The sequence below is a fragment of the Branchiostoma belcheri genome, unplaced genomic scaffold, assembly GCF_001625305.1.
Source record: "Branchiostoma belcheri isolate BF01 breed outbred unplaced genomic scaffold, Haploidv18h27 scaffold12, whole genome shotgun sequence".
Classification (NCBI taxonomy): domain Eukaryota; kingdom Metazoa; phylum Chordata; class Leptocardii; order Amphioxiformes; family Branchiostomatidae; genus Branchiostoma; species Branchiostoma belcheri.
Window position 1 is genome coordinate 1,150,413 of NW_017802602.1, and position 15,402 is coordinate 1,165,814.

Below are 15,402 nucleotides of genomic sequence, written 5' to 3' on the forward strand. Positions count from 1 at the left end.
CCACCTGGGTGTTTCATTTTAGGTCAGCTTGTATATGGAGCCCCAGGAGTTTAGCTACTTGAACTTGTACTAGGGGGTAGTTGTCAATTTTTAGTGAGGGTAGTGGTGGCACAGTTTTTGAGAAGTGCAGAAACATCACCTTGCATTTGCGAGGGTAGGTAGGTAGGTAGTTCGGTAGGTAGGTAGGTAGGTAGTTCGGTAGGTAGGTGGGCAAGGCATGGGGAGGGCGCTGTTGACGCCTGCATGACCCTCAAAAGGTTAAAGGTCATGGGGCATAGAGAAGTCATAAAGAAGTGAAATTTTGTTTTGGGTGTAACTATTGTTCTTTTGTTAGTATATTGATGACGAAATTGTTTACAAGGTAAGTGGGGATTAGAAAAGGATGAGAAGGAACCCTGTAAAAGGTAAAGCACACACAAAAAACATATTGTAAGTTACACTACAATGACTATGTACAACGCAAACCTGTCTATATTAGCAACCGCTAATATTACTATCTAGTTCACCTTTTATTTACAACCATTTGCCATAAGCGACCTCTCGCGACATGCTGTTGAACGTCAGTTCCCTTTCCCGACACTTGTTGATGCTAAAACATCTTGCGTATTGACTAACAGTAACCAAATCAAACAATACTTGCTTATAAGGAACTATTTTCTAAAGATATTAAATTGTATAAATCTTACCTCTTCGTTTGTTATATTTCTTTTTAAATATCAGACAGTTTACCTTTCATATAGTGGTTTCGTCCAGGGAACTTTGAGTTGAGTGACCCCGAATGACCCATCACAAGAGGTAAGCTTGCAGTTCGACGTCGCAGAAGAAATATATATCTTTATGTCAGCTGCCAGGGGCAAGAAAGGGCCAAGTAAGCTCCGTAGTTGAGCTTAACCCTGGTATGAAGCAACAGGTAAAGTCTACTTGGGGTTTGCACAGTCTTTTTTTTCAGCTACGAAAGGCATTTCAATAAATTTTATAGGTGGGTGTGTTTTGTTTTTCTTCCCCGGTGTGTGCCCTGGACAGTTTTCAAGCTAGGGTAACATAGGAGTGGGGTTTTCCACCTTACGAAATTCTCTGTACTTTTGCTGTCCACTTCTAGTGTAAGATAAATTCAGAAGACCGATAAAGACATGTCTTAAATATAGTAATATGGACAGGTAGTCCGGATTCTAAATATGCTTGTGTCATACAATATGGGAAATAGGTCACCGAAAAGTACTCGCATAATTTGCCCAGATGTAAAGACTCAAAGAGCTGTATATCTAGCACATAATTATATATGATATAATATGTACACATAACATAATAACACGTTTTAACACATGGTACCGCATAATATCCAGCACATAACGTTACACATATCTGCCAGTAACACATAATATGCAGCTCATTGCAAACCCTGTCTTTTCAGGTGTTTAATTTTTGAAGCCCCCCCCCCAAAAAAAAGTCTTCAGAACAGTGACATTCCACCATGAGTCTTCACACCGCAGTTCTGAAGTGTGAACAACTCATTCACAGAGTCGCCCAAGTCTTCGCTACCTCTACTTCAAGATCGAGAAGGTTGGGCAATACTTACCATGACCTTAGACATTCCAAGACATTCCTCCCATCACCTCAAGCCACTGCACCTCGCTGTATCCACACAACAGCAGCGTACGGGACTAGAGAGGTTTCTAGAACCGGGTTTGACGACTACGAAGCAGGGAGGAGAAATTTCCGCCTGGAAGTGCCGGAATATTTCAACTTCGCCAACGTGGTGGATGACTGGGCACAGAAAGAGAAGGTGACTGCTTTTGTGTATATTATTTAAATTTTGGAAAAGGTGGGACATTACGTCTTCCATGGTTTACAGAAGAGAAGTCAAACCCTTCAGACATAGCTTTAGACATAGTTATAGTTCTAGACAGCTACCTTTATCATATAGACTTAAGTTATTTTATACTCTATTTTATTGTTCTTTTATGTTTTGTAATTTGCAATTAGCCTCCGGGCACGAATTTGCAATAAACTTTTCTATTATAATTTATGGGGTCGTGTGGCGTAAAGGCAGAGTGCTTGACTCGGAACCCAGAGGTCCCGGGTTCGAGTCCTGACATGTCACCGATCTTGTGCCTAAAGTATAGGAAAGGTACTTTACACGACTTTTCTCACTTAACTCCTGTCCTGTATTTGTCCTCCATGTTGGTGGCGGCATAAGAATATATAATTATGAATGTGTTGGAGTAAGAATTAACAGAGCAGACCCTATGCATTTCCTAAATCTATTTTTTTTTTCATTTTCTCCAGACAAAGGAGAGAGCGGACCAGCCTGCCTTGTGGTGGATAGACGACCACGGAAACCAGCTACAGTGGAACTTCCAACAACTGGCTGAATATTCTAAAAAGTAAGGCACTGAGTCATTACCAGAATAAACAAACAATCCATAAAACCTCGGTGAATATATGTAGTTTCATCAGGTTGGTAAGACACTGAGTGAAGAGACTATTTTTACACGACCAAGTCTTTTATTCAGCCGGCATTTCAGTGACCGTCTGTCACCTTCCTCAGGGCAATTCTGACTGGTTCACATTGCACTGCAGCAGCACAGGTGTCACTGCTATAGAATGCATTCCCAAATGTACAATATTTACATATCTACACATGTGCGTGATTGGATTACAGGGAAATGTATCTCCAATGCATTCCCAAACGTGCGGAAATTGACACGTTGACACATGTTTCTGGTGTTCTTGTTATTTTTCTTCTGTTGCCCTCCAGAGTGGCGAACATTCTCCAGGCCTCCTGTGGCCTGAGACATGGTGATCGGGCAGTGGTCATCCTTCCCAGGGTGCCAGAGTGGTGGCTGGTGAACATCGCATGTCTCAGAGCAGGTTGTATAATTTATTTATTTTTTAATTATCATATGTAAATTTAATTCAGCTGGCAACAGCCACTGTTACCTAACTACATTATAGTCATATATAATAATAGGGTTGCTAACAGTGGTAAGTTTCCACAAAAACATAAAAAGTTCCCTCACCTAGAGCTTTCGACAGTCTACTGAGGAAGACCAGAGTGACTGGTCGAAAGCTCTAGGTGGGAGAACTTTTTGTGTTGGACCTAAAGTTTTACCTCTAAACATGTAACTACCAACACAGATGAACTTTCATGATAGTATAAGAAGTATAATTTGTTTGTTTGTTTGTCAGGTGTTGTCCTGAGTCCAGGGACCACCCAGTTAATGTCTAAGGACATCCTCCACCGATTACGCATGTCAGGAGCCAGCTGTGTCATTACTGACGATGTCACCGCAGATAGAGTGGACCAGGTACGGCACTCATCATCATTTGAATAATTCTCATCAGATCTGTTAAACATGTTCAAAATGTGGAGTCTTTGTCATACTTAATTCAGGAAAAGCATGTATCAAAATATGTAGGAAAACATACAAGGCAATCAATCAAGTCTTAGTTTATAGTTTCTTGTACATCTGGACAACGTGACACTGATCTGCTCCAGACTGAAAGACATAATATCATGCACATGTACCTGTTCTGTAGTGTACACACACAGTTATCTGCCCAGTGCCCTGATCTCTACAAGGTGACTTGCTCTATTTTCTCTTCCAGATGATTTCTGGGACACCTGTATGATACAGGTACAGGTAGGCAAGGAACTATATACAATGTATTGTATGCAGACACAGGCTGTATCTATATACAATATATAGTTCCTTTCCCACCTGTACCTGTATAGTTCCTTTCCCACCTGTACCTGTATAGTTCCTTTCCCACCTGTACCTGTATAGTTCCTTTCCCACCTGTACCTGTATAGTTCCTTGCCCACCTGTACCTGTATAGTTCCTTTCCCACCTGTACCTGTATAGTTCCTTGTCCACCTTTCCATTTCCACCTCCAGGTGTCTGCCCAGTGCCCTGACCTGAAGGTGAAGCTGTTGGTTTCAGAGACAGGACAGACCAGGGAGGGCTGGCTGGACTACAGACAGCTCTTCAGGGAGGCTTCTCTGCAGCATGAGGTCAGTTTTACTCACAGACTTAAACTGTACTTTCAGGAAAGTTCATCTGTGTTGGTAGTTACGTGTTTAAAGTTAAAACTTTTGTTCCAACACAAAAAAATTCTCTCACCTAGAGCTTTCGACCAGTCACTCTACCAGATACCTTTGACCCAGTGTTGACGTCACACTTCAAAGAAGTCACGTGACAAGCTTCACTGGGTCAGTCTACTGAGGAAGACCAGAGTGACTGGTGGAAAGCTCTAGGTGAATTTTTTGTGTTGGAACAAAAGTTTTAATTTTAAACACGTAAACTATACTTACTACTAGTATAATAATAGACTAAGTACAGTATATAAGATTTTTGGTTGTCTGGCTTATGATAATTATAGTGTTACATTGCTATGTTTGTTTGTGTACTCTGTTGTTGGTGTCAAAAAGGTACTTTTTACTCAGAAGTGGCCTCAAGGCAGCGTGCTTGAAGTGGTGATGCTTTGACTCATACAATCACATCATGTACATGTATGCATGCGTCTGCACCTAGCACACTTTTTTGTAAAATGTTACAACATGAACTCAGAAGAAACGTACAGCAAATTTTCATATATTATCACCTTTTTTTAACTCAGCCAATAGACTAATGGATTGAAGTAGAGTTGCACAGTAATACAAAATTTGTTAACCCTATGTACATGTGTAATTAAGACGTTTTTAAGAATTTATGTCACTTGTATGTATTTAACCACACTTTTTCCCCAGGGCAAGCCCTTAATAATAGCTTCAAGCTAGTTGGGCTGCCCTGGCTGTCTTGTACCAGCCGAACCAATAAATAAATTAATAAATACAAAATGTAGTTCTTTTCATTCCATTCCCACGTACATTCTACTGCAGGTCGCTAAAACCCGTAGTACGGAGCCCATGCAGTTGTACCATGTGTTGTACATGTACATTGTGCTGTGTTGTGTTGTTTAGGTTGCTAAAACCCGTAGTACGGAGCCCATGCAGTTGTACCATGTGTTGTACATGTACATTGTGTTGTGTTGTGTTGTTTAGGTTGCTAAAACCCGAAGTTCGGAGCCCATGCAGTTGTACCATGTGTTGTACATTGTGCTGTGTTGTGTTGTTTAGGTTGCTAAAACCCGAAGTTCGGAGCCCATGCAGTTGTACCATGTGTTGTACATTGTGCTGTGTTGTGTTGTTTAGGTTGCTAAAACCCGTAGTTCGGAGCCCATGCAGTTGTACCATGTGTTGTACATTGTGCTGTGTTGTTTAGGTTGCTAAAACCCGTAGTTCAGAGCCCATGCAGTTGTACCATGTGTTGTACATGTACATTGTGCTGTGTTGTGTTGTTTAGGTTGCTAAAACCCGTAGTTCGGAGCCCATGCAGTTGTACCATTGTGTTGTACATTGTGCTGTGTTGTGTTGTTTAGGTCGCTAAAACCCGTAGTTCGGAGCCCATGCAGTTGTACCATTGTGTTGTACATTGTGCTGTGTTGTTTAGGTTGCTAAAACCCGTAGTACGGAGCCCATGCAGTTGTACCTTTGTGTTGTACATTGTGCTGTGTTGTTTAGGTTGCTAAAACCCGAAGTTTGGAGCCTATGCAGTTATTCTTCACCAGTGGAACCACAGGAGCACCCAAGATGGCGGAGCACACGCACGCCAGCTACGGACTGGGACATGTCATTACTGGCAGGTAGAGACTTTTTATGTTTACCAAAGGAAAATATTGTTTTTGCTACGTTTCCTCTTCCTCTTCTTCTCCAAACACTAACCTCTGACCTGGCCAATGACCTGAATTGTAGATGTCTGTCACCATGGTAACTGGTGTTGGGTTACATAAATAATGTTGCAATCTTATAGTAGCAGGGTAGACTCCTGTCTGACCATATGTGAATGTGTTTGAGTAAGAATTAACAGAACAGACCATACGCGAAGGTGAACATTATGCATTTGCTTTGCAAATGTTACCTTTCTAGTTGTTCAAGTGATTCAAGTCATTAACTAATATCAACACAATGTGCCTTCTCTCTCCCTTTATCTTTCCGTACCTATCTTGTGTCATTTTGTTTCAGTTCTGTTTTGTAGCAGCGTTATGTGTACATTATAACACAGGTACTGGCTGGACCTGACACCTAATGACGTGATCTGGAACATGTCTGATACCGGCTGGGCTAAGTCAGCGTACAGTAACCTGTTCGGCCCGTGGGTACAGGGAGCCTGCGTGTTCATACACCACACTGCCAAGTTTGATCCTGTCGAAACACTAAAGGTAGGCTAAAATGTTTGACGTTGGTTTCGCATAACCAGCTGCAGTAAACTGCCTTTAGGCATAACACACCTGTCCAGTTTTGTACATGTAAGTACAAGCTGCGTAAGACCGGACTGTAAGGTTTGAACCACTCACACCGGGAAGGACCCCTACTATTTTCAATAAGTGCGGTGGGTTCTTTAACGTGCGTGGGGTGTGGCTCTCCCAAACACAGGACCTCCATTTAACATCCTATCCGAGGGACGTCCCTAACCGAAGCTAGGTACTCATTTACACCTGAGTAAAGTGAGGAAAGTCGTGTAAAGTGCCTTTCCAAAGGGCACAAGATCGGTGACATGGGCAGGATTCGAACCCGTGACCTTTTGGTCCTGAGCCGAAACACACTACTGCTACACCACATGGCAACACTTGTAACTTACACCTGGAAAACATACACTTACTCCGCTTTGACCAACTCAATTCAAATGACACCACATTATGCACTGCTTACCAGTAGCCCCTCCCTCCCATACTCTTATGACTCTATAGCACTATTTGCAATAAAGTTATCATTAACAAGAAATCAAACTATGATACAGAAGTAACTAAAATACATGATCTAGCTACTAATTTATTACTGCTTGCTGATTTTTGTGCCAGATCCTGTCCACAGTTCCCATCAGCACCATGTGCACCCCTCCCACTGCCTACCGTATGATGATACAGAATGACCTGTCTGGGTACGACTTGTCCAGGCTGGAACATGTGGTCAGTGCAGGGGAACCACTGGTAAGTCCCCAGCATGTTTGTTTGTTTGTTTGTTTGTTTGCCTACCGTATGATGATACAGAATGACCTGTCTGGGTACGACCTGTCCAAGCTGGAACATGTGGTCAGTGCAGGAGAACCACTGGTAAGTCCCCAGTATGTTTGTTTGTTTGTTTGTTTGCGTACCGTATGATGATACAGAATGACTTGTCTGGGTACGACCTGTCCAAGCTGGAACATGTGGTCAGTGCAGGGGAACCACTGGTAAGGATACTGAAAAGGATACTACGAGACCCCTCCCACCCCTGCAATGTTTTTCTTCCACCTAAAGATATTAAACCTGGAGTACATTCTGTCAGGAACAGAAAAACTCCATGTAAACTTCCACTCAGTAGGGTACAAAACTTTTTTGTTGTAAGAAGCGCAAAAGACTGACAGAACACAGAGTAAGAATTGTGAATCTTTATTGTATGTTGGGCCTAGGAAAAAAAATGTTGTGATTCCTGTTTCCCAATTGACCCTAGAAAAAACTGCTGACCCTAGCCTTTTGCACCCCCGCAAGGGACATATTAAATTTTTCGAGGTGATCAACCTTTACTAGCTCCATGATCTGACACCTGAGTGATGAAACATTGTACAATCAGTTTTTTAACATTGACATTGGAAATGTATTAATATAAATAAAGTGTCCTCATTAGTATATTAATGAGGACACTTACATATAGGGCATGCTAAACCAAATTATTTATTGTTGCCAGTCTTTATCTGGACCAAACAAAGTTGAGACTAAAAGATTTCTTGTTTTTTCCATCTGTAGAACCCAGAAGTGATGGCTGAGTGGAAGGCTGGTACAGGGCTCACAATCAGGGAGGGCTACGGGCAGTCAGAAACGGTGCGTAACAAATTAGCAGGTGTGGAAATTTCCTGGAGCTCTAAAATAAGATGACTAAGTCATACACTTCTATGATCAGGGGAAAAAGAATTGTCGTTAAAGAAGCAACACCAGATTCCGTCCTAATTTTTCCACATTTACAGACAACAAGAAAAATATTCTCCAGCCTTATGATGGTAACAGCATTCAGTACATGTAGTTTCATCCTCCACTGTTTCAGGAAAAATGGTCAAACCGAGCAAGTTAGAATTTAGACTAGAGTCAGCATTTAGCCATAGACTAGTCATATGCTAGTAGAATTGTTCTTCATTGTTCACCTTTTTCATGGTACATGAGCGAAAAATATACTTCTCTTGCAATTAGCCATTTGGGGAAGACTTTTGGGGAATATAAAGTTGTTGTTTGTGCCTGCCTGCACAGTGTCTAGCCTGTGGGATGTTCCGATGTCTGGACGTGCGGCCGGGGTCCATGGGGAAACCTGCTCCTGGGTACGATCTTAGGGTGAGCATTCATTCATTCATTCATTCATTCATTCATTCATTCATTCATTCATTCATTCATTCATTCATTCATTCATTCATTCATTCATTCATTCATTCATTCATTCATTCATTCATTCATTCATTCATTCATTCATTCATTCATTCATTCATTCATTCATTCATTCATTCATTCATTCATTCATTCATTCATTCAATCAACCAATCAATCAATCAATCAATCATTATTTAGCAATCTATTCCATTTTTCAGTATTCGTTGCCATTGACATGTATTTGTTTTCTGTTTAACAGTTCAGTTCAGTTTAACAGAATTATGATAGTGAACACACGTGTACAAATTTGATACAGTTTTTGACATTTGTGTAATATCTTTTATTCATTCTATCTAAAAAAAAACATAACTAAGAAATATTAAAAGTCAATAAGGAAACAATATACTAGATAAAAGCTCTATGTTTACATATTAGATTTCACTTGTAAATATATCTTAAATGTTTGACCTCAAGGTAGTTTAATATTGTATAATTATGTAAAATTTGTTTGTTTTTTTCCCTGTTGCTAGGTGATAGACGACAAGTGTCAGGAGGTGCAGCCTGGGAAGGAGGGTGACCTTGCCATCAAGGTCAAACCACAGCCTCCAGTGGGGCTGTTTACTCGTTACTTGGTACGTGAACTGGTTTTCAGGACAACGCGGTGGCAAGGCTTCATGTAAATCAACATTGGCCTGCTTTACACATAACTTTTTCAAGTCGACTAGAACTCAAGACAACTTGAGCTAGTTGACGTGAGCGAAAAGTTCCCTGTGTAAAGAGAAATAATTCAACTCAAGTTGCATTCTTGAGTCGTATCCCAACCAGAGTTAAGTCGGGTGCCGAGTCTGCTAGCTTCACGAGTGTAAACGGGCGACTTGGGGGGAGGGTGGCACAGCAGGAGTGCTAAGTCACTTTGGGACCCCGTGCGTAAACAGAAGTTTTTAAGTCGACTTTGCTGAGTCGACTTAGAAATGGTGTGTGTAAAGTGGGCCATTGTGGAGTGGCCATCTCACAATTTACAATTACAATTTTATGTATGTACAGTAGAATGTATAATTTTTCCACAATGGTTTTACACACTGTCCGTTGTTTCCGGCAGGATGACCCTGTGCGTACTGCGGGCGTGTTCCGCGGGGATTACTACGTGATGGGCGACCGCGGGCTGCGAGACGAGGACGGTTATCTCTGGTTCGTGGGGAGGGCCGACGATGTCATTCTGTCCGCTGGGTCAGTAGGGGTTACATGTTTCTACTTTGTTTCTACTAGCTCCTAGTTGTTTCGACAGTGTGGTCTTCAGCATGTGACTATTTTCAACCACAAACTTACTACTAAGGCCACACTGACTTTTATGGATGACATCCTCTGAAGACCCCCAAACTACAACATGTAGTGCGCGCGGGCAAAAAATTCTGGCCAAAAATAAAAATGTTACTAAACCACAGGAATACAAAGCTAGTATTGTGAATTTGCAGCAGTACTTGGCCACGTATACGACAAGCCGGCACATGCTGGCTTTTTGCGGAATGTATGCATCGGCACTGTACGTAATGTACTGAGTTCTTGAGTCGTGGAGCTTCGGCAGCCTGGGTGCCATCCTCCAGGGTTACCACCGGCTTCGTATTGTCGTTAACTACCATGGACTACCCAGACCTAGAGCCAGGCCAGAGCCTCGGAGGACATGATCTTTTTTTTTTTGAGGACAAGCGAAAATCAACATATCATTGAATGTGCATGTGGATTTCTTCCATAAAATTAAGTCGGTGTGGCCTAAACTATAGCTACATGTCCAAGCATGGATGTTTAGACTGGAGTTACCGCCTTCCACCTGCAGGTACAGAATCGGCCCGTTTGAGGTGGAGAGTGCGCTGATAGAACATCCCGCCGTGGCAGAGTCAGCTGTGGTCAGCAGTCCAGACCACATCAGGGGGGAGGTATGGCACTTCTCTATAGTTGGGAACATATTGTTTTCTACTAAAATTAGATAGTTATTGTTTAGAGTTTTAGCATCATAAGAGTGTCTTTACTGGTATATTATAGAATATTAACATTTAGTTCCATTTATGTACAAGCTTAAGTTGCCATATATACCTACTACAATTTTTGATGTGCATTAAAGTTCTTCTTCTTGTATCTCTCAGATTATATACTAGTAGTAAAGATCCAATGTCTAAATTTGAAATCTTTTGTATGTCCTTATCTATGTACAATATCATGTACTAAGTCTTGTCTTTATATGTTCTTGTCCATATGCAAATGTCCATATACAAATGTATGTACATATAGAATACAACACAGGGTATTCCGTATCGCCCGATGTATCGGCCCGGCCACAGGCCGGAGGGCGATCCGACTCGCGGGAGGGCCGGGACCGAGGGCGATGCGGAATACACCGTGTTGTATTTTATTTATGTCATACCCACCCAAGAAAACACGCCTTTCAATGCAAGATGAGCCAAAAGTTGGGGCCACTAAACCCTAAACTGCAACAACATCAATTCCAACGTCCGGATTCTGTATTCGAATTTTCGAAAGGGGTACACGCGGTTAGGGCGAAACGCGTTCGAATCGTTTTATGGAAGCCATGGAAGTGTTCGATAACGGGTTCGGGACCGGGCCGTACCGTAAAGTACGGCCCGGTCTGGAACCCGTTATCGAACGTTATCGCGGCCCGGGTATGATACAAATGACCTTATATGTACATGACCTTATATGTACATCATGCCCTTATATGTACATGACCATATATGTACATCATGCCCTTATACGTACATGCCCTTATACGTACATGACCATATATGTACTTTATGCCCTTATATGTCCAGGTTGTGAAGGCGTTCATTATCCTATCGCCGAGTTACCGAGACGTCAGACAGACGGAGGAGCTGATTAAAGACATACAAGAACACGTCAAGAAAACAACCGCTCCTTACAAGTACCCCAGACAGGTAATACACATGTCTTAAGGAAAAATAGCTCAATTGGTAGAGTGCTCGCTTTGTAACCGGGAGATCGTGAGTTCAAACCCCGGCCGGGTCATACCAAAGACTTTAAAAATGGTAACAATTAGCACTCAGCATCTACATGTATGAGAAAGAGTATAGGAAGGTCAAACACACACCACTACCAGCAGACTAGCCCCCTGCTGTAGTACTTGCACTTACAAATGTAAGCAGGGGCTAGTCCAGTGTGTGGCCCAAGGGCAATAGAAATGGAGATGGACACCACCCCTATGCTCTGCACAGAGCTTCTGGGCTGGTATTAGGTACTTAGTAGTTGGTACGTCCACCAGTTTGTTTGTTTGTTTACTTGTTTATGTTTGTTGTAGATTGAGTTTGTTGAGGAGCTGCCGAAGACAGTCAGCGGTAAGATCCGAAGAGTGGAGCTGAGGACCAAGGAGTGGGAGAAGAAGTCTTGAACGGAGTCTTGAGACTTCCGAAAAGTCTACTGATGTAATCTGCAAAATTGATTTGGGGGCATAATCGTGAATAGAAATACCATTCATGATTATGGAAATACCATTCACAAGTATGGAAATATTCATGATTATGCCCCCAAAATCTATTTTGCCGAATGACATGAGTCAGTAGGAAGATTTGCAGTTTATGTCATAGCTGGGCCACAATAACATTGGATAGGGGTGTTTTCCGATCCGTGTGATAACTAGCCATATCACACAGGGTTCTAACAGTCATCACATGATGTGCAGTTGAGCTGGTATCTCGGGTGATATGGTATATGCAGTATTTTCTATTTATCTGACAGAAAAGTTGGGCCTCTCTGGGTAAACAAAACATAAACTATAGCTACATTGTAGAAAGGTAACATTTGCAAAGCAAATGCATAATGTTCACTGCCATATGGTCTGCTCTGTTAATTCTCACTCAAATATATTCATATAACAGTTACATGGTGACAGGAATCCCTCCTGCTATAAAGTTGCAACAACGCCAGTTACCATGGTAACAGACATCTGGTTCTGGTCAATGGTTGACCTTTTGTGTTTTAAATGGAAGAAGAGGAAACAGAGCAAAAACAGAATGTTTTCCTTCAGTTAACATAACAAACAAACACATGTTTGACAAGCAATACATGCCACTAGCAATACATTTTTAAATTTGCAATTTTCCGTATAATTTATCATTTTTAAATGATAAATTATACGGAACCTAATATCAGAATATGAAGGCAAATTTACCCAAGACTCCAGCTGTATGAACAGCAATCCTTGCCATCTAAGTGAAGCTGGTATGGTCATTTTGTCTCGGACCTTTCAAAGAGAGGTAAGTAATAATAAAAGCACTCAATGAAATACGTTCATGAAGTTTAGACAATCAAGGCACAATCAATACACTAAGAAGAAAACAGTTTCTCTAGTAACTGGATAGATTTTGAAACACACAACTTGTACCCTAAACAGTGAGGTTAACTTAATCTTCCTGCAAAACCCAGGGTAAACATCAAGACTATGATTATGAACTTTTACCCCTAGGCCTTGTCCTGACCCTGTCCATGACACTGCTGCTAGGCAACCAGCATTGCTAGGCAACCAGTGTTGCTAGGTGACCAGTGTTGCTAGGTGACCAGCATTGCATCATTCATTGTTTATCATTGCCCAGTGATGTGGCAAGAACTACTCCTACTACACCGTATAGTTTTAATGCTCTCTGTATTTTCTACAGATGGAATGGTGAAGACAACTTTTAGAGACAATTATTTCTGCATCATGTAACCGATGCTCTATGGCCAGCCTTGCAGCTGTAGAGCGGAAAACATTTGTGATGTTTTTATCTCCAAGAACATTTGCGATGACTTGTTGTGCTAATAATATTTATGGGGTGTTTCAACTGCAAACTTTTTATAATAATTATACATTTTTAACATCATTAACGCCTCCAACCCCCTTCTACTAAGTCTTTGGGAACCCTGGAAAAGTTAAATGTTTCAAGAGATCAAAGAAGTTTAGCTGCACAGTAAGGTTTGTGTTGGAACAGGAGACTAGACAATCAAAACAGATCATGTCTACTTATTGTTAGGTGTATGAATAACAATACTAATGGTAATAATTTTTATTTAAAGTCAATATAGTGTCATCAGATTAGAAATTTAATACCATATATGCCAGTGTACGAATACCATTGGTAATGATATAGCTTTTATACTAATTATAGATTTATATTAAAGTGGTTAGGCTGTTATCAACATCTAGTAAGTTCTACCATACCTACAACTAAAACAAAACTAAAAAGAAAGCCATATAGTATATGTTATAGCTCTGAGTGCATTTTACACAATATGATAAATATTACATTACATTTTACTACTCAATTTTGGAATAAAGTGGGTTACAAATGGGGAATACCGTAATTTCATTTCGTACTGTGTGATTCTACTTGTATTCTTACCATTTTCGGGGTATACTTAACAATTTAATTAGTAAATAATTTTTTTAACTTCGTATAATGTAGCAAGTATACCTATTGAAATTGCGCAGTATGCAGTATACAATATTATGTAATGTCCCAATCATTATAAAGTATGTCCATACAAGTCAGTAGGATGCGTGGCGTAACGGCAGAGCGTTCGGCTCGGAACCAAGAGGTCCGGAGTTCGAATCCTGCCATGGCACCGATCCTGTGCCCTTGGGAAAGGCACTTTACACCTCACTTCAGTGTGTTGGTTTCGCTCACTGACAGGTGAAAATGATTACTGCATGTCTGTTGCCCGTGCGTTTGTCTGCGTTGGTGTCAGCAGGCATAAAAATTAAGTTGAAAAAACTTGAGTGTCTTGTCGCCTTGTCTTGTGATAAATGTTTGAAAAGAAAAAATAATCGGTAGGATTATTGACAAGTTCGACAATGAAGTATAATTGCATATTCATGCCCCAGTTTGGCTAAATGCACTACTTTAGCTACAAAAAGGATTAAGCAAACTATACTATGCTCTGTTTATATCTAAGCTGTACATGTTTCTTCTCTCTTCTTTAGACATTTGTACACGAATTTGTACACGAGTTTTTCTAATACATCATAGTTTATAATAACTAAAGACAGTATTTGTAAGAATATGTCATCCTTTGTTTATTAAGTACACATCATTAGTCACCCCAGTACATGTAGATCGCCCGGCGGTGCCAGACGAGACGTCATGAAGGCACGACGCCGACCTTTGGACCATGAGCGCTGAAAAAGCACGGACGATCCGGTGTTGAGCCAAATCCTTGCACTGCCACATACGTGAGAGGTCAGGTGTTTAGGGCTAGGGTTAGGGTTAGGGTTAGGACTTAGTACTAGAATTAGCTCTGAGTTAGGGTTAGAGCTGGGATCATTGTTCAGGGCTAAGGTTATACTAAGTCTTACGATTAGGGTTAGGTTAAGTTTAGTCTCCCACATCACGACCAAACCTTGTTTCAGGTATATTGGAAACCCCCATGTAGTGTCGGAGTCATGTATTTGGCAGGATCATGTATATGGCTTGACACCGGCTCGTCACCACAACCTCCCCACGTCTACAGGTGGTGTGACCCGGGCACCTGTGCGGTTAGCGGACTGATCAGAAGGTCAGACTTTCTTATGCGTTTTCCCTTCTTAACGACTCCGATTTCTTTATAATCTCATAAAGCCCACGTCACATACATCGTTCGATGCACCCTAGATAGTTGTGTTGTTGTTTTTTGGAAAATATCGCAGTGCGTTGAAGGTTTGAGAAGGAACAATGGTAGTTTAATTTTCAAACTATTGCTTAATCTCCGATCGTCCTCGGAAAATCCACCAAGGTGCACCTTACGATGTATGTGGCTTACACTGTAAGTACATGTATGTGTGCCTTTGCTTTGCGTGCTTTTAAGTTTGTATAATAATGAAAGATTTAAACCGATACATGCATTTGTACTAAGCAGAGTGTACGCTTTACCCTTGTGTATGTGTGCAGTTTCTAACTAAGATTTGTTCTACGGTTAATGGTTGTAAGAGTA

At 41.2% G+C, this 15,402-nt stretch overlaps 1 protein-coding gene across 1 annotated transcript; it reads left to right on the forward strand.

Annotated features, from left to right (window-relative positions):
• Positions 1-973: 973 nt before the first annotated feature.
• On the forward strand, positions 974-11,912 carry LOC109462768 (acyl-coenzyme A synthetase ACSM3, mitochondrial-like). The gene is made up of 15 exons (XM_019759361.1): positions 974-1,783; positions 2,287-2,384; positions 2,759-2,871; positions 3,190-3,308; positions 3,899-4,015; positions 5,564-5,685; positions 6,105-6,261; positions 6,901-7,029; positions 7,825-7,899; positions 8,320-8,400; positions 8,964-9,065; positions 9,533-9,660; positions 10,265-10,364; positions 11,256-11,378; positions 11,759-11,912. The coding sequence occupies exons 1-15, from the start codon at positions 1,472-1,474 to the stop codon at positions 11,846-11,848; spliced, it is 1,866 nt and encodes a 621-aa protein (XP_019614920.1). The 5' UTR covers positions 974-1,471; the 3' UTR covers positions 11,849-11,912.
• The last annotated feature ends 3,490 nt before the right edge of the window (positions 11,913-15,402 follow it).

Coding starts and splice junctions, on each gene's coding strand:
- LOC109462768 (XM_019759361.1), top strand. CDS start 1,472: ATGAGTCTTCACACCGCAGTTCTGAAGTGTGAACAACTCATTCACAGA. Junction 1,784..2,286: donor ACTGGGCACAGAAAGAGAAG/GTGACTGCTTTT, acceptor CATTTTCTCCAG/ACAAAGGAGAGAGCGGACCA. Junction 6,262..6,900: donor ATCCTGTCGAAACACTAAAG/GTAGGCTAAAAT, acceptor TTTTTGTGCCAG/ATCCTGTCCACAGTTCCCAT.